Source organism: Narcine bancroftii, chromosome 4, assembly GCF_036971445.1.
Source record: "Narcine bancroftii isolate sNarBan1 chromosome 4, sNarBan1.hap1, whole genome shotgun sequence".
Taxonomy (NCBI): Eukaryota; Metazoa; Chordata; class Chondrichthyes; order Torpediniformes; family Narcinidae; genus Narcine; species Narcine bancroftii.
In genome coordinates this window covers 17,494,388-17,518,866 of record NC_091472.1, presented here as the reverse complement: position 1 = coordinate 17,518,866, position 24,479 = coordinate 17,494,388, and the positions used below count along the sequence as shown (strand labels likewise).

Genomic DNA, 24,479 nt, shown 5'->3' with positions numbered 1-24,479 from the left:
GATAGATATCTAACTTCAAGTTATGAATATCACCTAGCAAAAGTATTTTTGATCTTTCGAAACTTGAATCTTCATAATTTGTCCCAGTAAAGTGCTCATATCTTCCCAAAGTGTTTCTAGCTTTTCACACTGCCAAACTGCATGTAAGATGGTTCCTATCTCTTTATTATATCTAAAACAATGATCAGAGCAGTTTGAATTATGTGGAGTATAATATAATTGGTATAAAAAATTACCATTTCTTTCTTCTTGAGTACAATTTACAAATACTGGTCATTAGAATTTCTGCCTAGCCCAGAGGAAAAAAGGATACCAAGATTGTAGGTGCTGTCATGTATGTACTCTGACAATAAATTTGAACTTTGCTTTTCATTGATTCCAGAGACAAAACATTCACTGAAGAACTCTGCCTGGAGTTCAATGGATTATGGAGTTCTGCAATGATCTGTCTGGGACCGCTGCCTTTTGAGATTTTTATAAATGACCCAGGATGAAGAGGAAGGGTGGGTCAGTAAGATTGCAGATGATACAAAGGTTGGATGAGTTGTGATGGAGCTGAAGGTTGTCGCGGGTTATAAAGGATATAGACAGGATGCAGAGTTGGGCAGATAGAGTTCAATCCAGATCAGTGTGAGGAGATGTGTTTTGGAAGGACAAATCAGGAGGCTGAGTACAGGGTTAATGGTTGGTTACTTAAGAGTGTGGATGAACAGAGGGACCTGGGGGTCCAAATTCATACATCCCTCAAGGTCGTCGCACAGGTTGATAGGATATGAAGAAGGCCAATGGGATGTTAGGCTTTATTAATAGGGGGATTGAGTTCAAGAGTTGAGAGGTCATGTTGCAACTCTACAAATCTCTGGTGAGACCACACTTATTGTGTTCATTTCTAGTCACCTCATTACAGGAAGGTTGGGGAAGCTATGGAGAGGTGCAGAGGAGACATATCAGGATGCTGCCTGGATTGTAAAATAAATCTTATGAGGCAAGGTTAGCAGAGATGGGCCTTTTCTCTTTGGAGCAAAGAAGGATGAAAGGAGGCTTAATAGGTCTACAAGGTTATGAGAGATAATAGATAGGGGGACAGCCAATGCTTTTTACCCAGGGGAGGAATAGCAAACACCAGAGGACAAATGTACAGAATGAAGGGAGGAAAGTTTAGGGGAGACATCAGTTTTTTAAAAATTTATTTTATTTATTTATTTGTTTATTTTTACACAGGAAATTGTAGGTGCCTGGAATGCCTTGCCAGGGATGATGATGGAGTTGAAACATTAGGGCTATTTAAGAGGCTCTTAGACAGGCACCTGGATGAAAGAAAAATAGAGGTTTACGGGATAGGGTGGGTTTAGTACTTTTTTAAGGAATATATGGGTCGGCAAAACATCGAGGGCCAAAGGGCCTGAACTGCTGTAGTGTTCTCTAATCATGTCACTGCTCTAAGCATTGTGTTCTCCATTGGAATCCACAGAAGTTCAGAGAGGACAGCATTAATTACTCGCTTTGTTAGGAATTCCATGCTGGTCTCCTGACTCTCAAGTATAATGGATTGGTCAGAAGAGACTACCAATCTTTAAGTTTACATAATGCGGGGATATTGCATTGAACTCAAAAAGAGAATGTTACTTTACTCAAATATGTATTGTGAAACTTGACGATCATTCTAGACAAGCTCTTGAGTCACCAAGGCATAAAAAAGGTATGGTCTTAATGTCAATTGGTGCAATGGGTAGCATGAACATGTTCTGTGCTGTACAACACTATGACCATCACTCTACTGAGTTCTCTCCCATATACACATTTTGCATCTACATGCACATATCCATACATTATAGAGAACCCTTTCCGTACAGCACTATTAGGTATGAGGTACAGGAGTATCAAAATCAGGACTGCCTGGCTGGGAAATAGCTTCTTCCCACAGGCTGTGCGACTGATGAACAGTATCCTGTACCTGAGTAAATCTTCCCAAAATATTTATCGATATTTATTTTAAAGTGTGTGTGTGTGTATGTGTGTGTGTGTGTGTGTGTGTGTGTGTGTGTGTGTATGTGTGTGTGTGTATATATGTGTGTGTGTGTGTGTGTGTGAATGTGTGTGTGTGTATATATGTGTGTGTGTGTATGTGTGTGTATGTGTGTATGTGTGTGTGTGTGTGTGTGTGTATATGTGTGTGTGTGTATGTGTGTGTGTGTGTGTGTGTGTGAATGTGTGTGTGTGTATATATGTGTGTGTGTATGTGTGTGTGTATGTGTGTATGTGTGTGTGTGTATGTGTGTGTGTGTGTATATGTGTGTGTGTGTATGTGTGTGTGTATGTGTGTGTGCGTGTGTGTGCATGTGTGTGTGTATGTGTGTGTATGTGTGTATGTGTGTATATATGTGTGTGTGTATGTGTGTGTGTGTGTGTGCGTGTGCGTGTGTGCGTGTGCGTGTGTGCGTGCGTGCGTGAGCATTATGTGCTGTGCACTGTGATCTGGAGATTTCATCAGGTTGTATATGTACAGTCAGATGATAATAGGTTCAAACTTTAACACACCCATGTGTATAAAAAAAATACACACACACATTTGAGAGACAGGTGGACACATGTTGCATGCACTCTCAATGCAGCCAATGCTTACTTGTAGGGGATGTGCTTGGTGCCGTTGACAAGAGCCAGGATGACATTTCCCAGTGCTGACAGGGAGAGGCAGAGCCCAGAGCCCCCCTCCCGACTTTTACTCAGTACTTTGACGCAGCTTCCCAGGTCAATGAGGTGTAAGCGACTGCGGCCTCCTGACACTGGCAGAAGAAGAGGAGAAAAGGAAGGGATCAGATACCAGTCCCAAGGCCATCAATGGAGTAACCCTCCTGATCGTCTGGCTCCTCGCCACGCCCCAAATACTGACAAGGCATTTATCAACTGCACAATACTGTAGAGTTCTGGTGTCCAATAGATGCCATTCCAAAGAGAAACATACTTTTCAAACTGCAGCATGAACATGAACAAGAAACCATGGACACAAAATATAATCAGAATACCCTGAAATTGTGCCAGCAATAACATTGACATGCAGGGAATTTAAGAGCCACAAGGTAATTATGCTCAGTCTGGTCACCTTAAAGGAATATAAGACTTTAGAGAGGGTTCAGAGGAGATTTACCAGGGTGTTGCCTTGATTAGAGACTGTCTTCTGAGAAAAGTTGAAGCGAGCTAAGGTTTATTTCTTTGGAGAGGCAGAGGATGAAAGGAGACTTAAAAGTGGTGTGTAAGATTATGAGGGGCAAAGAGAAGATAGCAGGCACCTTTATGGCCAATACTATAGGCATTTAACGTGAAGGGAGGAATGTTTAGGGCAGATGTGAGAGGTAGGTTTTTTTTAAATATACACAGAGTGGCGGGTACCTGAATATATTGCCAGAGATGATGGTGGAGGTTGCTACAATAGGGTCATTTAAAAGCCTCTCAGATAAGCACATGGATGTCATGGACTGTGAGAGAAGGAAGGGTTCGATTGATCATGGATTAGGTTTATATTGGTCAGCACAAAATTGTGAGCCAAAGGACCTGTACTGGGCTCTATTGTTCTATGTCTTGATGCTGAACTAATTGTATCATGAGTGCGGGGGATGGGGTGGGGGGTGCCTTGGATGAACCGGCCAGTATTGCATGGTGTGACCCATGATCTCTCCAGGATAAAACACAATCGGCTGGAGGAACTCAGCATGTCGATCAGCATCAGTGTGAGAAGGAGAATGGTTGATGTTTTAGGGCCAGTACCCTTTACTCGCATGGTCAAGGATTCCAACTTGAAACATCGACCCATTCCTGTTCTCTCACCGGTGCTACTTGACCCACTGAGTTCCTCCAGAAGACTGTGCTTTGGTCCAGATTCCAGATTCTGATGTCCATCACATATCTCTCCAGAATGTTGGCACAGATGTTTCAACCAGTTTGAGAGTGAGTTCCTTCCCAACATCTCAAAGACATGTTGGTTAGTGGTTACTTGGACTTTGCAAGTTATGCCCGTAGATAGGTGAGTGTTGGAATCTGATGGAAAATGGACGAAATACAGGGTCAACTAGAAAAGGAAATAGTGTAAAAGTATTCATTGATGGATGGCCTGTTACCATATGACTATATCGCCAATATTTACCATTCCTAACTCCCCAGATCACTATTCCCTCTACAATGTAACTAGAATTCACATTGATCCTGTAATGGGGATTGCAGTGCAAAGCCACTGTCGTAAAACAAGTAGGCCACAAACCTACTCAAGGCCATTAATGAAGGACCTTACATGAAATATTGACAGCATCAACCACAAACCAGCCACCAACAATTACCATTTATATTCGTGTAATCGTAGATATCTTCTAACAGTCGATCGCCCTTTTATGGCCAAAAAAATCAGGTATTTTTGATTTACCCGACTAAAAGTTGACCCTCCTATTTCTGGCCTCGACTGCCCACCCATCTGAGCTCCCAACGTCCCAATAGCGGATCCTCACCCTAGCCGCCCAACAACAGGAGCTCCCAATGCCCTGACCGCGGATCCTCGCCCTGGTCACTCGCCCGCCTGCACTCCTGACTCCCCAGCTGCCTGCCCATCCAAGCTCCCGACCACAGGTCATCGGCCTATCCGCCCGCCCATCTGAACTCCCGACACTCCAGCCGCCCGCCCATATGAGCTCCCAACTGCAGATTATTGCCCCAGCCGCTCCCTCACCCAAACTTCCAGCCACCTGAGCTCGCGACTGCAGATCCTCGCCTCAGCCACCTGCCCATACGAGCTCCCGACGCCCTAACCACAGACTTACCAACCGGTCATGGCCATTCGAACTCCCGATGCCTTGACTGATACAGGTCAAAAGATTGACCCATGTGAAAGTTGACCCCCCCCCCCCCCCCCCCTTTTCTTGGCCAAGTGGTCCAAACAAATTGACAATTACACAAGTATGTACTTTAAAAGTTAAACAAGAGTCTGCAGATGCTGTGATTGCGATTCAATACTCAAAAGTGCTGGAGAAACTCAACATGTCATGCAGCATTCCTTGTGTAGCCCCCTCCCCTCTCTCCCTCTGCCTCCTATCCCCTTCCCTCTCCTTTCACAGCTATACCCTCCTTCTATCATTTCTCAGCTTTTTTTTTCCTTCCCTCCCTCCCATATACACCCTGCTTGTAGGCCTGTGCTCCTCCCCTCCCCTTCTTCCCTCCTCTTCTCTTCTCCCCCCACCATTTTATAATCAAATACCTTGACAAAGGGCTCAGCCCAAAACATTGATTGCATACCTTTGCTACATAAGGATCTGGTGAGTTTCTACAGCCCTTTTGTCTGTTGAATAACTTTGAGAGCATAGGGCTGTCCCACATGGATATGGTCCTCACTTGGGAACGTGCGACTGAAACAGGAGGGAACGTTATTTGGCATCGACAAACTGGGCTTGCTTTATGTTGAAGGACTCTGCGACCCTCTGTGACATAGGAACATAGGAAGTAGGAACAGGAGTAGGCCAAAAATGGCCCATCGAGCCTGCTCCGCCATTCAATACGATCATGGCTGATCTAATTTATGACCTAACTCCACCTACCTGCCTTCTCTCCATATCCCCTAATTCCTCTATCATGTAAAAATTTATATAACCGAATTTTAAATATGTTTAATGAAGCAGCCTCAACCACTTCCCTGGTTGTTGAAGCCCAGAGAAGGGAAATTCCCAGTACTCTCCATCTTGAGCACCAACTGATTGGGATGCCAGGGTGGAGAGTACATTTGTGGGTGGAGAGGGAGTGATTTTGGTGACGCGCCGTGCCCCGGGGATGGGTCAGGTTAGCGGACCTTGTGAGGACACAAGGAAGCCAGCTTACTTCCGGCCTTGCCGCTCTTCTCCATGCGGTACTGGTAGATGTGCAGGGTGAAGAGCATGTGGGAGTTGCGTAGCTCTTCCTCGTCGCACTCGGACCGGCTGCTCCGGCGAGAGGCGATGGCGGCATCCAGGAAGAAGGCGGCCTTCTCCGCCGTCGGTGCACGGAGCTCACTCTGGTTCTGGAGCTGACAACAAAACAACAGCCGCACGCAGCGGCAACCTGCGTTACACTGCTGCGCCCAGCAAGCACTCGAACGTAGCAAGACAATGCAAAGGGGGTGGGGGGGGGGCACATTAGCGTAATGGTTAGCACAACACTGTTACAGCACCAGTAACTCGGGTTCGAATCCAGCGCTGACCGCAGGGAATTTGTACGTCTCCCCGCGTCTGTGTGGGTTTCTACCGGGTGCTCCAGCTTCCTCCTACTGTTCAAAAAAACATATCTGGCTTGCAGGTTAATGGGGTGTAATCGGGCGGCACGGGCTCATGGGCCAAAAGGGCCTGTTACCGTGCTGTACGTCTAAATTTACATTTGTTAGACCCCTACTCACTTAAATCCATTCACGCACATGCTGTTCCTTCTTGAGGAGTGGGGTATCCTCATATCAAACCCCACAAACTGACTGACAGGAACCATCGTCATCCTATGGGATGGAGAGCAGTTGGAAGAAGAGTTCTAAATACCTTCTCTTGGTATTTGCAGTTTAGTGAACCTCCACATTAGTGAGATTGGTTTGCCTGTGGTCATTCTGTCTCCAGTTTCCTGTTTGCTCCCAGTTATAAATAAAATCTGCATTTCAATACAACACATAACCACTTGGACCCTTTTCATCTGTTACCTCAACCCTCACCACCACGGGTGTTCCCATGCTTTGGCCACCCTTGACCTTCCAGCTGGCAGAGGTCATGGGCTCGGACAGTGCAGTCCAGGGTCCCTTGGTGAGTTGCTGCAGTGCAATGTGTCATTGGTACAAACTGCTGCTACTGTTCTTTGGTGGTGTGGGGGGTGGGGGGGTTGGGGAATGGGGAGGGCTCGAGTAACTAGTTGTAGAAGGGGTATCTGTCAAGCGGATTGCTATGTCCTGCATTGTGTTAAGCTTCTGAAGGTATGTTGAAGCTTCACTCATCATACATGACAATTTAACTTCCCCCTCACTACCTCTCTGGGAACCCCTAGAAATACTCAGGACAGCCACACCTCCTTAAATTATGGGGCCTGTTATGCCAGCAGGAGTTAATGGTGGGTGTATCTTATCAAGAGGTATTTCCATTTAAATGAGTCGGGGACCACTGACATATCCTTGACCCAGTCACCCAGAATGGTACAGCGGCTCAGGTGGTAGAATTCCTGGCTCAGAGCACCAGCGAGCCGGCTTCAACCCTAACTTGTGGTGCTGTCTGTGTGGAATTTGCACACTCTCCTTGTAATTCTGTGGATTTCCTCCAGGTACCCCTGTTTCCTCCCCTATCTGTAAATTGATAAGAGGTAGAATTTGGGGGAAGTTGATGAGATGAAGGGAAAAGCAAACTGGCATTATTGTGAAGCGCCCTGACAGAGGTACATGAAACTATGATAGGTATAGATAGCAAGACTAGTGAAAATCCTTTTCCTTTCATGGGGATTTCTCGGACAAGAGGCCATAGGTTTAAGGTGGAGGGTAGGAGCTTTAGAAGGAATCTGCAGGGAAAGATTTCCCCCAGAGTCTGGCAGCAGTGCTGCAGAGTATCTACCTCCAGATCAACTGAAGAGTTGCTGGAGGACGATACTCTCACAAAATCCAAGGAGCATCTTGAATAGCAGTTGAGTGTCCAAGGCATAGAAGTCTATGGACCTAAAGGTAAATACAATGGGATGGGGGGCATGAACACAATGGGCTGAATGGCCTTCTTCTATACCCCTGATGTCTTCCCTAAACTTTCCTCCCTTCACTTTGTATGGATGTCCCCTCCAGTGTTCGCTATTCCCACCCTGGGGAAAAGGAGCTGGTCCTCTACCTTATCTATGCCTCTCAGAATCTTGTAGACCTCTATTAAAACACCTCTCATCCTTCTTCAATCCAAAGAGAAAAGTCCTAGCTCTGCTAACCTTGCCTCTTAAGACTTGTTTCCCAATCCAGGCAACACCTGGTAAATCTCCTCTGCCCGCTTTCCATAGCTTCCACATCCTTCCTGTAATGAGGTGACCAGAACTGAACACAATACTCTAAGAGTGATCTCACAAGAAATTATAGAGCTGAATGCCTGCAACATCACCTCACAACTCCTGAACTCAATCCACCAAATAAGGAAGCCCTGCATCCCATAGGGCTTCTTAACTGTCCCATCAACCTATGCGGTAACCTTGAGAGATCTATGGATTTAGACCCTAAGTCCCTCTTTTCTTCCACACTGTAAAGTATCTGCCTTCATGTTGGACCTTCCAACATGCATCACCTCACACTTATCCAGATTGAACTCCATCTGCCACTTCTCTGCTCCAATCTGTTTCAATACATCTCAGTTTTAAATGACCCTATATACATCCTCTAGCATCTTCCTGTACTGTATCCTCTTCACATCGCATACTTTTTGACAGAATCTAGGGATCAGGTGGGAATGTAGAGCAAATAGAGGATGTGTCTGGGTCTGATTAGAAGGTAGAGCAGGCTTGGGGTGGCTGTCTCACCTCCTTTGGTGATACGAGGAGGAGTGGGAGAGGTTTGCGAGGAACATTCACACATGCACTGAGCAGTGGGGCTGAAAGGCCTCATTTAGCCTATAAACTGACGTGATTCCATGTCAATGAAGCTGCCTTGCAGGGTTAATAAGGACTCATTGCTCAATTGTAACCTCAATGGAATGTGCAGGTAAGGAAGAGAGGAAGTAATTATTGGAAATTAGCTAAATAGTTGTGGCTCATCCCCTGTGTATAAAGGATGAGTTCTTCTTAGCAAGGACAATACAATAAAACTCCAACAATCCACTATCTGATCATTGGGAGGCCCCAAAGGTTCATTAGTACTCATTATCTGTGGGGCTGCTACTGGCACATCTAGGCATTCAGGAGGTCAGCTGGGTCAGTATGGGCTGGATGGATATGGGGCTGTAGTCAGGGCCACTAATCTTGCTGGACATCTGAAACTGACAAGCTGAAACTCACCAGCAGAAGTTTCAGAACCACGAAATTCCCCAGGGGCTCTGTTGCCCATTCCCTGTAAATTCACTGGAAAAATCATTCTACTACTATAATGTAACATGTAATACAATGGGAGATAAAAGTGTATAGAGTAATAATGAGGAACAAAGGACAATCTGCTACTTCGGCACTACCCAAGTTCCGAGCGATCTGTTTTACTGTGAGAGCAGTGGCAAACCAACATCACCTCAGCCATGCTGTGTGGGGTTGGGAGGGGATTAGACATCCTGATCTAGATGGGCTCCTTTTCCCCGTGAGGGTGTGCACCCAGAACTTGGCCCCAACACCCACCCATTGCAGATCGACAACACTGGTTGGCCGCTCTCTGTGGGTCTGCCCATGTCTCCACCTCTGAAGGAAATACTTAAAAAAAAGTCAGAAGGTCTTGGGCAGTGGGCAAAATTAAATGTGGGCCAAAATTCTCACATAACTGCATTTACCTGCATGCCACAGATTGGGTCCTCGCAAAGGTAAACTCCAGGAGACTGGCCATCCTGCAGGCTGCCTGTAGCCACCTCAGACAGCAGATCCTTCAGGTTTTCTTCCTTCCCCCAGACTTCAACTGCCGAGACCCGCACTGAGAAACGAGCTCCTGTCTTTTCCTTCCTCTCGTTAATCAGTTTGAAAAGCCAGGAGATGGCGCAGGGGATGATGCCCAGATTCTGCATGGAATCATCCCTCCCGATCATGGTGTAGGACTTCCCTGGCACATCACAAAAGATTGAACTCCAATTACAATATGGAACAAGGACCACACAATTCAACAGAGACTTCCAGCCCTTGCCCCTTTCTGTTGAGCAGAAAATATTTCAGTGGAAATGCCCTGTACGCTGTCCAAAATTTGGGCAGATACATAATTCCCTGAAAGTGGTGACACAGGTATATACGGTTGTAGAGAGAGCTTTTGGCATATTGGCCTTCATAAATCAAAGTAATGAGTATAGGAGATGGGATGTGATGGTAAAGCTGTATAAGATATTGGTGAGGCCAATATTGTGTGCAGTTTAGTCACCTAATTATAGGAAAGGTATCAATAAATAAAAAAAGAGTGCAGAGAAGATTTACTAGGATGTTGCCGTGACTTGGAACTTAGTTGCCGGGAACTTTGTTCCTTGGAGCATAGAAGAATGAGGGGTGATCTGATAGAAATATATAAAATTAAGAAGGGTATAGACAGAGTAAATGTAGGTAGGCCTACCCACTGAGGATAGGTGAGATACGAACCAGAAGGCATGGGTTAAGGATGTTAGTGGAAATGTTTAGGGGGAACTTCTTCATGCAGAGAGTGGTGGGAGTGCGGGACGTCCTTCCAGCTGAAGTGGTGAATGTAGGCTCATTTTTCACATTTAAGAAAAATTTAGAAAGGTACATGGATGGGAGGTTCATGGAGGACTATGGAATGGGTGCAGGTCAGTGGGACTAGGCAGCAAAACAGAAGAGCCAAAGGGCCTGTTTTCTGTGCTGAAACATGCTATGGTTCTCAAGTTGACTTTCATGAAGGAGAATTTCAGTAGCACAGGACAACGTGCTCCTCCCAGTATATTACAAACTGAGAATAAGTGACCAAGAACTACTTCAAGATGGCTTTTTGATGCAGCAAGGTAGACAAGAAGGAATATTCCCTTGCTTATTGCTGTAGAGCAGTGGTTCTCAACCTTTATCTTTTCATTTACATACCATTTTAACCATATAACAATTACAGTACGGAAACAGGCCACATCAGCCCTTCTAGTCCACACCGATTTAAGTGAAACTCCATTAGTTCCATCTACCTGCTCCCTGTCCATAGCCCTCCAACCCCCCTCACATCCATGCACTCATCCAACTTCCTCTTAAATGACAAAACTGACCCTGGTGCAACCACCTCTTCCGGAAGATCATTCCACTCAGCCACCACTCTCTGAGAGAAGAAGCTTCCTCTTATGTTACTCCTAAAGTTTTGCCCCCTAACCCTTATGACCCCTTGTTCCAATCTCCCCTACCCTCAAGGTGAAGAGCCTGTTCACATCTACACTATCTGTCCCCCTCATAATTTTAAATATCTCTATCAAATCCCCCTTCAACCTTTGACGCTCCAATGAATAAAGACCCAGTCTACTCATTCTTTTCTCCGTATTCTAGATACTACAATCAAGGCAACATTTTAGTAAATCTTCTCTGCAACCTCTCTACCTTGCTGATATCCTTCTTATAATTTGGAGACCAAAACTGCACACAATATTCCAAATTTGGCCTCACCAAAGCCTTGAACAGTCTCAACATCACCTCCCAGCTCCTATATTCTATGCTATGATTTATAAAGGCCAGCATACCAAAAGCCTTCTTCACCACCCTATCTACATGAGAATCCATGTGGATGAAAAGAAAAAGTTTGAAAACCACTGTTTTAGTCGTTCCTAATTGACTCATTATGTGCACAGTTTCATAACTGCAAAGGAAGTGGGCCAATTACATTTTTTCTCAAGTAAAATATTTGGGTCAAGAGCAGTGATTCTCAACCTTCCAGAGCCTCAGCCCTGCCCTTACATAACAGTTGGAGCACAAATTCCTGGGGTGGTTGGAGTACAGGCGTTCTGGAGAAAAATGCATCATTACAGGGAAGCACTTCAGCATTTGATTTTAATAAGACATCCAAGTCTGAGTTAAGATCAGAACAGCTTGGGGGAAACCATGGACAAGTGGGTACTTTGCAAACTTACAACCCTTCAACGCTTTTTAAGGCTTGTTCACTGCTTTTGATGTTGTTCTCCATTATCTCCATTGAGTTGTAAATGAGTTATGTTGTTGGAAGCAGAGCTCTCCTATTGAAGGGTAAAACAACCTTTCCTTCTAGAAGCCTCCAATGACCTCCTTCCACAGAAACACACTGTCCAAGTGCATGTTGAGATGAGGGAAAGATCCCACATATTCTCCATGGGTCAAGGTCCCAGTTGTGCAGCACCAAAACAGTCCCTTCAGCCCACACAGAATGTTTTGACTATCTACATTAATCCTATTTGCCTGCACTAGGACCATACCCTCTCTGCCTTGTCTACTTAAGTGTCTGTCTAAATGTTTCTTCAACACAGTGATTATAATAAACACAGTGAATATAATTCCACATCCTCCCCTGAGAGTGCATTTCTGACATCGACCACTCTTTGTGTACAAGACATTTCCATGAGATCCACTTTAAAATGTCAGCCTCTCGCACTAAATCTAAGCCCTTTTGTCTTTGGAAGTCCCGGCCTGGGTAAAAGGTTTTGACTACTTATCTTGTCTGGGCCGCTCGATATTGTGTATTCTTCTCCAGTCAACTGTCAGCCTCCTCCACTCCAAGAAAAATCAGTTCCATCTTTCCAAGAAGAGTGAAACATGAAAATCTGCAGGCTCTGTGATTGTTGTAAAAATGCAAAGGTGCTAGAGGAACTCAGCCAGTCACACAGCATCCACATGAGGGAAAGAAAAATAACCAAAATTCTGGGCCTGAGCTTTTCTTCAAGGTACTCAGACCTGAAACAATGGTTATAAATCTCGACCTCCTATGGACCTACCGAGTTCTCTCCAGCAATTTGGTGTTTTTACTTCAGATTTTCCAATCTCTCTCCCCAGACCTGAAGTCCTCCAATCCAGGCAACATCATGCTCTTTTGTTGATCACTGGTACCAGTAAAAGACTGTGCCAGGGATGCAACAATGATTTGTACCAGACAAAGTGGGCACAGAATGCAGAGGACATTGCCAAACATGAGGAGAGACTGGGAAGATTCGATTTATTTTCCTTGGAACAACGAAAGTTGAAAGGGAAGTGATGGGGTTGTACAAAATCATGAGTGACGTGGGTATAATAGGCAAATATTCCTATGGCAGAGGCATCCACGACCTTAGGTGGTGGCAATGGGGAAAATGCGCAAGTCAAGGTCAAATTCAAATTTATTGTCAGAGTACATACATGACAACCCTGAGATTCCTTTTGTACAGCGTTTGCACAACATTTAAGATTCATCAGGATGAATGCTTGTGTCACTGAGGCAAAGAAAGCTATGGACCAAGCATGGGTAAATGGGATTAGAACAGATAGACACCAGTTGCGCGAGCCTGCTGTATTAACTGGTGGTCTAGGGGCGCACAGTGCTATGTCAGAGGACACGCCTGCGCAGCCGACGATGCTCCTGGGCATGTGCGGTGCGCCACGCATCCAGCAGCTTTTGGATAAAGTGTGGGCTGTGGAAGGACCCGGAAGGAACCTGGACTGGATTCTGTATTTATGATTTTGGAAGGGATTGCTCATCAGATGAAAAAAATGTCAGTACAGATGTCTACACTGTTAAATCAGGGATTTATGGAAATGAAAATTAAAATGAGTAATATTTGTGAAGAAATGTCTTCTGTGAAGAATAATATGAATGTGGTTAAAAGTGATGTTAATAGATAATTTTTTTAAAAATTGAAGAAGCTTTTTATGAATGTAAAGAAATAGAGAAAAAATGGAAAAGGTGGAGGATTTTTTTGTGGATTGGAGGATTGAGAAGAAGGAACTGTTGAAGAAGATTGATTCTTTAGAAAATCAAGGTCGGAGGAATAATGTAAAAATAGTAGGTCTTCCAGAAGATATTGAAGGTTCAGATCCGGTAAAAGTTTTCAAGAAGTGGATTCCTGATGTGCTGGGTAGTGAATTTTTTCCAGATGGTCTGGAATTAGACCGGGCACATAGAGCATTGAGGAAGAAGCCTTTTCAGGGCCAACCACCATGTGCAGTTTTGATTCATTGTTTGAAATACCAGGATAGAGAAATGATATTGCGGATTTCAGTTTAAAAGGCTCGACAAAATCAGACTCCAATGACGGTTCAGGGCAACAGAGTGTTTTTTTAATGCTGATTTGAGTCAAGAAATTATTAAAAGGTGTAGAGAATTTAATTCAGCTAAAGAAGTACTGTGAAGAAAGGGTTATAAATTTGCTTTTCGTTATCCTGCTGTATCGAAAGTCTTTTATGAAAATTTTCAGTCTCAATTTTTTGAGAATGATCACGATTCATTAATTTTGCTAATTCATTGCCAGACTTACGAGGAAGTGGACGGTCACCATTATCATCACCTAAAAGGAGGGTAAATGGGAATGGGAAGAATGGAAAGAAGGTTGAATTGACACAGAGTCTTCTTGACATTGAAGATCCGGAACAGTCATTGGGAATGGAATCATTGGGTTGAATGTGTTTGACTAAGTACTCTGGAATAGTCTGACTGGGGGGGGGGGGGTGGATGACATTGAAGCTTTTGATCATCATCTACCACTAGTGGGTTTAACCACACCCAGATATTTAGGGAGTTACTACACTATTGTAGTTTGTGACTGAGATTTTTTTGTTGGGTTTTTTTAAATATAAGAGGGGAAGGGTTATTTATTTACAAGGGATTTTTTTTAGCAAGGGGAGGAATATTCTTTAATAATGTGAAGATTGTATAGTATTGTTAGGGTAAAGAAATATCTAATTTGAATTTTGCAACATTTTATGTACAGGGATTGAATAATTGTCTTATATAAAAAATGAAAGTTGATATTGCTTTTTTACAAGAAACACATTTGACTGAAAAAGAACATTTAAAATTGAAGAGAGATTGGGTTGGAAATGTGATTGCTTCTTTTTTAATTCTAAGGCAAGGGGTGCAGTGATTTTGATTCATAAGAAATTATCGTTTGAGTTGGAATCATTTATGGAGATTGCTGGTAGGGTTTTGATGGTGAATTGTAAAATTTTTGCAGAACCATGGACATTGTTGAATATTTATGCACCTAATGTGGATGATGATCTGTGGCTTTCTTAACATTAAATCAGGCCAATGAAAATATTTTGATTGGAGGAGATTTTAATTGTTTTTGATCCATTACTGGATAGATCGCTAAAAAGTATAAGGAAATCAAAGATGGCAACACAAATGGGATCTTTGATGAAAAATTTGAATTTAGTTGAAATTTGGAGGAGAATAAATCTGACAGAAAACGACTTTTCTTTTTACTCATCTAGCCATGATTCAATCTCTAGAATAGATTTGTTTTTGATTTCGGCACATTTGCAGGCTAGAGGAGTGCAGACCAAATATAAGAGTAGGGTTATATCTGATCATTCTGTGTTGTTTATTTCTTGTCTAGGTTCTGAAGTGTTGCAATCAACTCACCGGTGGAGATTTAATGTAATGTTATTGAAGAAACCAGGGTTTATTATTTTTGTTAAGGAACAGATTGCTTCATTTTTGGCTGAAAATGCTAATTCAGTAAGCAGTAATTTTGTAATGTGGGATGCTTTAAAAGCATATTTGCACTGTCAAATTATTAGTTATTCTACGAAAGTAAAATAACAGTATCTGGCGGAAAGTTTGGCATTGGAGAAACAAATTACTGAGTTGGAAAAGGAACTTCAGAAGGTTACAGAAGCAAGCAGCATTAACCAAGTTGAAATTATGTTATAATATTTTACAAACATATCAGTATGAGCGATTAATTCAAAGATCCAAGCAACGTTATTATGAGTTGGGTGAGAGGGTTCATAAGGTATTAGCTTGGCAACTGAAAATGGAACCAGTATCGAGAACTATTAATGCTGTTAAAAAGAATTCAATAGTTACTTATAAACCTCGGGAAATGAATGACCAATTTTATTCATTTTATCAGAAACTGTATACCTCTGAGGGAAAACAGGTTGATGGTTCTATTGAATCCTTCTTATCTAAGTTAAATCTACCGTTTTTAGGGGAGGAAGAGGTAAAGGAATTGGAAGCTTCGTTTATAGATTTTGAGATTAAAGAAGCTATACAAGAGATGCCGAATAGAAAGTCGCCTGGTGATGATGGATTTTCAGTGGAATTTTATAAAGTGTTTTATGAAGATTTATCTTCTATATTTAGGGACGTGTTGCAACAAATAACTGAAGATCAGTCACTACCGAAATCTTGTTCTAGTGCAATAATTACAGTGATTCCAAAGAAAGATAGAGATCCGTTGAATGTAGCTTCATATTGACCAATTTCTTTATTAAATGTGGATTATAAAATAGTGGCTAAAGTATTGGCAAATAAACTTGCTAAATATTTACCTCAGTTGGTACATACAGATCAAACAGGTTTTATTAAGAATAGAAGTGTGTCTGATAATATTCTTAGATTGATAATGTTGATTAATCCATCGAGACAGCATCCCAACCAACCAATGGTAGTTGCGTTTGATGCGGAAAAAGCTTTTGACCTGGTTGAATGGAATTTTTTATTTAAGGTGTTGGAGAAGTTTAATTTCGGCCCTTTCTTTACTGGTTGGGTTAAGGCATTGTATAAAAATCCAGTTGCTAGGGTGGTGACAAATGGTCAAACTTTTTTGCCATTTAAATTATTGTGATCAACTTGTCAAGGTTGTCCATTGTCACCAGCCTTGTTTGCATTGTTCATTGAACCTTTTAGCTCAGGCAATTCGACAGAATGATAAGGTTAAAGGGATAAGAATTGCAGATGATGAATATAAGATTAATTTATTTGCTGATGATGTATTGATTTATTTGACACATCCAGAACGGTCTTTGAAATATTTACAAGAATGTTTAGTTCAATTTGGGGAGTTAACTGGGTATAAGGTGAATTGGGATAAGAGTGAGATATTGCCAATTTTGGAAGGGGATTATAAAGAGTGTAAAAATATAAAATTAAGATGGTCTGATAAAATTAAATATTTAGGGGTAACTGTGAATGCAAATTATCAATTTTTATATAAGTTAAATTATGTACCTTTATTGAAAAAGATTAAAATGTATTTGATTAAATGGAAAGATCTTCCATTAACATTAATAGGTCAAATAAATTGTATTAAAATGAATATTTTTCCTCATTCAATATTTATTCCAGTCAATACCATGTTTACTTTCAAAGGTTTTTTTTTCAAGATTTGAATAAGGTGGTGAGGAAATTTTTATGGAGGGGAAAATTAGTTCGAGTAGCTTTACAGAAATTGACATGGGAATATGCATTAGGTGGACTCCAGTTGCCTCACTTTCAAAATTATTACGAAGCTGCATAGTTGAAGTTTATTAGTAGAATTATGGATATTAGTCACCTTCCTAGTTGGGCTAAGGTGGAGTTCGCCTGTATTTCTGAATTTGATGTTCATCAGTTTATATATAAGTGGAATTTATTGCAGGGAAACGATATGCCGGTATTAAAACATTTGTTAACGATATGGGTTAAAAGAAATGATGTTATAGGAACAAAGGGTAAATTATCAATTCAAACTCCATTATATGAAAATCAGCTTATTCCTTTTTCAATGTTTAATAGGTATCTAAAGATATGGTATTTTCAGGGTATAAAAGTGATTCAGGATTGTTTTGAAGAAGGACAATTTCTTTCTTTTAATCAATTGAGGGAGAAATTTGGTATACCAGTAAATTCTTTATTTGTGTATAACCAATTTAGAGCTTTAATAAGGGATAATTATGGTAAAGAGATGAGTTTACCTCAGTTAATGAAATTTGAATCTTTGATTTCCTTTATACCAAAGAGAGGTTTTATTTCAGATATGTATCGATTGTTACAGGAAACTGGAAAAACTGAATTTGGAGAAATCTAGAAATAAATGGGAAAGCGATTTAACTTATGTTATACCTCAAGAGGATTGGGAGGTTATGTGACATGAAAGGGTAACTAAATTGACTAATGTTAGATATGGTTTGGTTAATTATAATTTTTTGCTTGTTATATTTGACTCCTGAGAAATTGAAAAAATATGGATTTAGTCACTGGGATCTTTGTTTTAGATGTGGGTTAAGTACTGGAACTTTTTTGCATGCCATTTGGTCTTGTGATAGGGTAAAAGGGAAAAAGTTAGGTTGGTTTTGGAGAAACTAATTAAAATTAAATTATCATTAGATCCAGAGATTTTTTTGTTGGGTTTTATGGTTTCGTTGACTGGCTTGGGGTTGGATAAGTTTCAAATTGCATTTATTCATTTTGCATTATCTGTGGCACAAAAATGTAAAGCAATTACTTGGAAAGACAATGTAGAGATTAATATAGTATCTTGGCATAATAGAAACATAGAAGATAGGAGCAAGAGTAGGTCATTCGACCCTTCGAGCCTGCTCCGCCATTCAATGAGATCATGACTGATCTTAAAGTTCAGTACCCCGTCCCCGCCTTCTCTCCGTAACCTTTAATACCCTTATACTGAAGAAATATATCTAATTCCCTCTTAAATATATTTAATGAACCTGCCTCTACTGCCCTCTGTGGCAATGAATTCCACAGATTCACCACCCTCTGGGTCAAGAAATTCCTCCTCATCTCAGTCCTAAATGGTTTGCCTATTATCCTCAAACCATGGCCCCGGATTATGGATTTTCCCATCCTTGGAAACATCCCATCTGCATCCATTCTGTCCAGTCCTGCCAGAATTTTATATGTCTCTATGAGATCCCCTCTCAATCTTCTAAACTCCAGCGAGTACAATCCCAATTTGCGCAATCTTTCCTCATAAGTCATTCCTGCCATTCCAGGTATCAGCCTGGTGAATCGCCTCTGTGCTCCCTCCATTGCAAGAACATCCTTCCTTAGATAAGGTGACCAAAACTGCACACGATACTCCAGGTGTGGTTTCACCAAGGCCCTGTACAGCTGCAGTAAGGTATCCTTGTTCCTATACTCAAACCCTCTTGATATGAAGGCCAACATACCATTTGCCTTTTTAACCGCCTGCTGTACCTCCATGTTCACCTTCAGAGATTGATGTACAAGTACCCCTAGGTCTCTCTGCACTTCCCCATCTCTTAATCTATTGCCATTCAAATAGTAATCTGCCCTCCGGTTTGTATTACCAAAGTGGATAACCTCACATTTATCCACATTGTAGTGCATTTGCCATGTATCTGCCCAGTCCCTTAATTTATCCAAATCACACTGGAGCTTCCTGACCCCCTCTTCCGTGCACACAACCCCTCCTAGCTTAGTGTCATCTGCAAATTTGGAGATATTACATCCAATCCCCTCATCCAGATCATTAATGTAAATTGTGAACAGCTGGTGTCCCAGTACAGATCCCTGTGGCACCCCACTGGTCACCGCCTGCCACTCAGAAAACGAGCCATTTATCCCAACTCTCTGTCTTCTACCTGCCAGCCAGTTCTCAATCCACATCAATACTTTGCCCCCAATCCCATGAGCCTTGATTTTGGAAGCCAGTCATTTATGCGGGACCTTATTGAAGGCCTTTTGGAAGTCCAGGTAGACCACATCCACTGCCTCTCCCCCATCTATTTTACCTGTCACCATCTCAAAGAATTCCAATAGATTTGTCAAGCACGATTTACCTTTTGTAAATCCATGTTGACTCCGTCCGATCCCTTCTCTGCTAGTCATATGCTCCGCTATTACATCCTTAATAATGGATTCCATCATTTTGCCCACTACTGATGTAAGGCTCACCGGCCTATAATTCCCCCCTTTTTAAATAGTGGGGTAACATTAGCTGCCCTCCAATCCATGGGTACTGATCCTGAGTCTATCGAGTTCTGGAAAATAATTCTTAAAGCATCTGTTATCCGAATGGCCACTTCCTTAAGTACCCTAGGATGTAGATTATCAGGCCCTTGGGATTTATCTGCCTTCAATCCCATCAATTTCCCCAAGACCATGTCCTTAGAGATACTGATTTCTTTCAGTTCCTCCCTTGCATTAGTCTCTATGTTTCCCAACATCCTTGGGAGGTTATTTGTATCCTCTCTTGAGATCTTATATTTATATGGAGAAAATAACATAATTTACATGATAATTGCTCTTTTTGTTAAAATGTGGTCATCTTATTTAGAATATATGGGTTTGGAAATATCTTAAAATATTGTATATCTTTTATATTTTTTTTGGCTCCCCTGGAGGGGACTGGCTGAGGGGGGGGGGAGGGGGTTTTATTATATTGTATTAAAAAAATTCTGTTGTTGTTATTGATTTTATGTTGTTTTTAAAAGATTTTAAATAAAGTTTTTTTTAAAAGTAAGATCCAGACCTTTTGTGCAGTGGCTGTGAGGCAGGAGAGTTTTGAGTCTCTTCATAATCTATGTGAGTTTAAAAAAGAGGCTCCAAAAGTAAACCAGATAATTATAGGCCAGTGAGCCTGACGCCAGTTAGTAGGTAAATTATCGGAAGGAGTTCTAGGATATAAAGGTATTTGGACAGCTTTGGGCTGAATATGGGCTGTCAGCATGTCTTTGTATGGGTAGGCCATGTTTAACAAATCTTGTAGAGTTTTTTGAGGAGGCTACCAGGAAGGTGGATGAAGGAAAAGCTATGGATGTTGTCATCATGGACTTTAGTAAAGTCTTGATGAGGTCCTACATGGGAGGTTAGTTCAGAAGGTTATGACACTAGGTATCCATGGAGAAGTTGTAAACTGGTTTCGTAATTGGCTGTGTGGGAGAAAACAGAGAGTGGTAGTGAATGATTACTTCTCAGACTGGAGGCCTGTGACTAATGGTGTCCCTCAGGGATCTGTGTTGGGACCATTGCTGTTTGTTGTCTATATCAATGATCTGGATGATAATGTGGTAAATTGGATCAGCAAGTTTGCTGATGTCACAAAGATAGGAGGCATTGTGGACAGCGAGGAAAATTTTCAAAGCTTGAAGGGGGATCTGGATCAACTGGGAGAATGGACCAGAAAATGGATGATGAAGTTTAATGCAGTCAAGTGTGAAGTGAACCATTTTGGAAAGGAAACTAGGGTAGGGCATACACAGAAAATGAGGAGTGCGGAGGAGCAGAGAGATCGGGGAATACAGATACATTGTTTCCTGAAAATAGCATCGCAGGTGGACAGGGTTGTAAAGAAAGCTTTTGGCATCTTAGCCTTTACAAATCAAAGTATTGAGTAAAGGAGTTGGAATTTTATGTTGAAGTTGTTTAAGGCATTGGTGAGGCCAAATTTGGAATATTGTGTGCAATTCTGTGTGCCTAACTAAAGGAAGCATATCAACAAGATTGAAAGAGTGCAGAGAAGATTTACTAGGATGTGCCTGCTCTTCAGGAGTAGAGTTACAGGGAAAGATTAAACAATTTAGGACTTTATTCCTTGGATCAAAGAAGAATGAGGTGAGATTTGATAGAGGTTTATAAGATTATTAGAGGAATAAGCAGAGTGGATAAGAGTAACTTTTTCCACTTAGATTGGGGAAGATAAATCTGAGAGGTCATCGTTTTAAGATGAAAGGGTAAAGGTTTAGGGGAAATATTAGGAGAAAGTTTTTCACTCAGAGAGTGGTGGGAGTTTGGAATGAGCTGCCATCTGATGTGGTGAATGCCACCTTGATCTTAAGTTTTAATAATAAATTGGATAGATACATGGATGAGAGAGGTCTGGAGGGTTATGGAATGGGAGCAGGTCAATGGGACTAGCCAAAAATGGTTGGCACAGACTAGAAGGGGTGAATGGACTGTTTTCAGTGCTGTTGCATTCAATGGTTCTATCCCATCCTGGTAGAAGAGTATCAATTAAACTGATTACGGAACGTTTTACCTGGCCTCGTGTTAAATGGGATGTTGGATTATGGGCAAGGACTTGCTTGTCGGGTCAACTCTCTGAAGTCGCCAGACACAGAAAATCCAAGCTGGGGGATTTTGTTGTTCCAGATTCCTGTTTCCATCACATGCACCTGGACTTGGTAGGCCCACTTCTGTCATCTCGAGGATATACTTATCTGCTCACATGTGAGGACCAGAAAACCAGGTGGCAGGAGGCCATTCCTGTCACTGACATCTCTGCAGAGACGATCGCTATCAGTTCGTGTTGGCTTTGTTCCGAGCTCTCACTGATCTTTTGGGCACTACCCTTATTTGCACTATGGCATCCACAAGCCAATGGCCTCGTTGAACATTTCTATCACCAATTGAAAACAGCATTGTCAGCAGGTGGTGAGGCATCTACGTAGAGCAAACGTTTGCCTATGGCTCTCCTTGGCGTATGTACTGCTGTAAAGGCGGAATTTGGATGTTCAGAGGCAAAGATAATATATGGCATTAAGCTAACCTTGCCCAGTGAGATTGTGAATTGAGTCCAGGGACAATGGTTTATGGTCCAGAGATTTATGCTGATCGTCTTCGGGAAAACATGAGATTATTCCAACCTACTCCTACTCGGCAGGCATCACCTGCAGTGTATGTGCCAAATGATTTACAATGCTGTCCTTACGCCTTCCTTCAGTACGATGCTGTTCGCCAACCACTTCAGCCCATTTACATTGGTCCGTTTACAAGTTTTATGGCCCTACTTGAAGACTTTTGTGATCGACAGGAATGGAAAAGCTGTCACAGTTTCCATCAACAGGTTGAAGCCAGTGTATATCGATGGTCCATGTTCTGGGTCGGAGCCAGAGTTAGAGGACCAGTCGCACCCTTGCCAGTCGGACCGTGCATCGTCTGCCTTGCAGCATTGTACAAGATCAGACCAGACTGTCAGCCCTCCAGACCATTACATAGCAGAACAGTTCCCATTAGTCGCCTTCTTGCATGGCTCAGAGGCTGGGGAGGGGGTTGGGCTGTTGCAGTCGTGTACTTACCTTTATCGGGAGCTGTGCTGGCCATCATTGATGATGTAAGTGACATGTAGGAGTAATAGAGTGTACAGACCTGAGTGTGCTAAACATCAGTATACAGGTGATGACTCTTAGTCGCAGGACGAGAGTGAGAGTGTCAGGATCACTCGTGTGGCAGTAAGCCAATGAGAAGGTCAGAGGGGTTTGGCTGGGTGGTGTTCAGTGAAGAATTCAGTGTCGTGTCTGAAGAGAATAAAGAAAGTCGACTCCATTTTGTGCTGAAAGAAACAAGTGAGTGTATTTTTGAATTGTGCGTATACTGGGTGACAAAAGTATAACTAGTTTCAAGGTGTGGATGCACTCTCTTCGGTGCAGGACTAATACTCATTATTAATCATGGTTACATGGCCATTAGGTTGTCCAGTTACACCCGACACCATTCAGATAGAGAAAGGAAATCTGAGGGGTAAAATCTTTTCTCTCAAGTTTTCTTCCCAGAAGCAAACGTTCCTGTTAAAAGAATTCAAGTGATCTACAAGTTAGGCCATTATGGTGCCACATTGACCAAGGTGGTCCCGGTAAAGAATGCCAGTAACAATGTCCAAGGAATCATCTGATGAATGGGACAAGGTGATAAACAAGAAGTCTGCAGTAAAATACACAAACGTGCTGGGGGAGCTCAGCAGGTCACACAGCATCCACAGAAAGTAACAGCAGTCGAGGTTTCTGAACCTGAGCCCTTCATCGGGAGTGTTGCTGTTTATTCCTGATGTAGGGTTCAGGGCTGAAACGCCGACAGCCCGCTGCTTTCCATGGGTACCGCTGACTTCCTCTAGTACTTTCGTGCGTTGTCCTTGAAAGGGATATCCTGGGCAAGTGGGACAGCCCATATAAGTGTTTGACTGAAGATGGCCTAGGTGTACCCCATTGAATGGGTACAAAGAAAATGCGCTTTCTTCTGCCTTGCGTTCAAGTCAGGTGGTTGTGGGTTCAAGTCTCACTTCAGTGACTTCACCGTTGACAATCCAGAGCAGTGCCTGGGAAGAGTAACCCCTAACCTGTGACCCCCACCTCTTCACTCAGCTCAGGAGGACTTCAAAGATAGGTGTATTATTTGGAAATAAGTTGTCTAGGTGCACTGGATAATATTTTTCCCTTCACTCAATATCAAGAAGAACTGATTAAATCAATGGCCACTGTCCCTGAAATTGTCAATTAGCCCCAAGCCATTACTGAGCTGTCTGTGAATCATGCTGATTAGAATGATGAACTTTGTAAATATCATTAATAAGGTCCATCATGCCCTCAGTCAAGGAGTGGGTGGGCTTAGGTGTGCTGTTGTTGATGGGGTTTAATCTACCCTGTTGTACATGGCAGATTGTTTGTACATTGACTCTACCGGGAGCTGACACCAACCTAGTTTGGTGTGGCCAAAGCAGAAAACGCAGCCATCTGCCCCGTTCACCACAGACTGGATCACCTCTGCGACGGTGCCTGCGCAAACTTCGGCCTGCGGTGGAAAGAGAGAGGAGTTACAACGAGTCACACTGGAGCCAGACAAACTGCTGGATGTAAACCTGGCCCTTGGCTGACATTTCAGAGACCGTTCAACCTTGTGTATGCTCACTTGCTGAGTTCAGACTACAGGAATTAAGTATCATTTTAGGCTGCAGGTAGCTGGGTTTGGCCCAGAATGTTTGATAGGTTTCAAATAAATCCAGAATTTCCTGGACTTTCTGAATTCTATTGCCACCTTACTCATCCTCATCTTCCTATTCTCCCACCTTCTTACTTTGTACACCTCTGCCCTGACCTCTTTCAAAGTTTGTTTCACAAATTCAGTGCATATTTCCTGCATTTGCAGTGACAAACTTATAACCTTAAAACTACACCCCTACCTCAAAAAAAAACCAAAGCATGTG

At 42.4% G+C, this 24,479-nt stretch overlaps 1 protein-coding gene across 6 annotated transcripts in view; it reads right to left on the bottom strand.

Moving 5' to 3' along the window:
- kif26ba (kinesin family member 26Ba) overlaps positions 1-24,479 on the bottom strand; it is a 389,427-nt gene that overhangs the window by 95,214 nt on the left and 269,734 nt on the right. For all 6 annotated transcript variants that reach the window (XR_011355560.1, XR_011355561.1, XR_011355562.1 and 3 more), the window contains 4 exons: positions 23,974-24,067; positions 9,465-9,727; positions 5,851-6,034; positions 2,624-2,783 (listed from right to left, as the gene is read on the bottom strand). Coding sequence is in view for 2 of the 6 variants with exons in the window: in XM_069930858.1 (XP_069786959.1) it covers positions 2,624-2,783; positions 5,851-6,034; positions 9,465-9,727; positions 23,974-24,067 (701 nt within the window). In the remaining 4 variants the exon portion in view is untranslated. The remainder of the gene's footprint in view (positions 1-2,623; positions 2,784-5,850; positions 6,035-9,464; positions 9,728-23,973; positions 24,068-24,479) is intronic.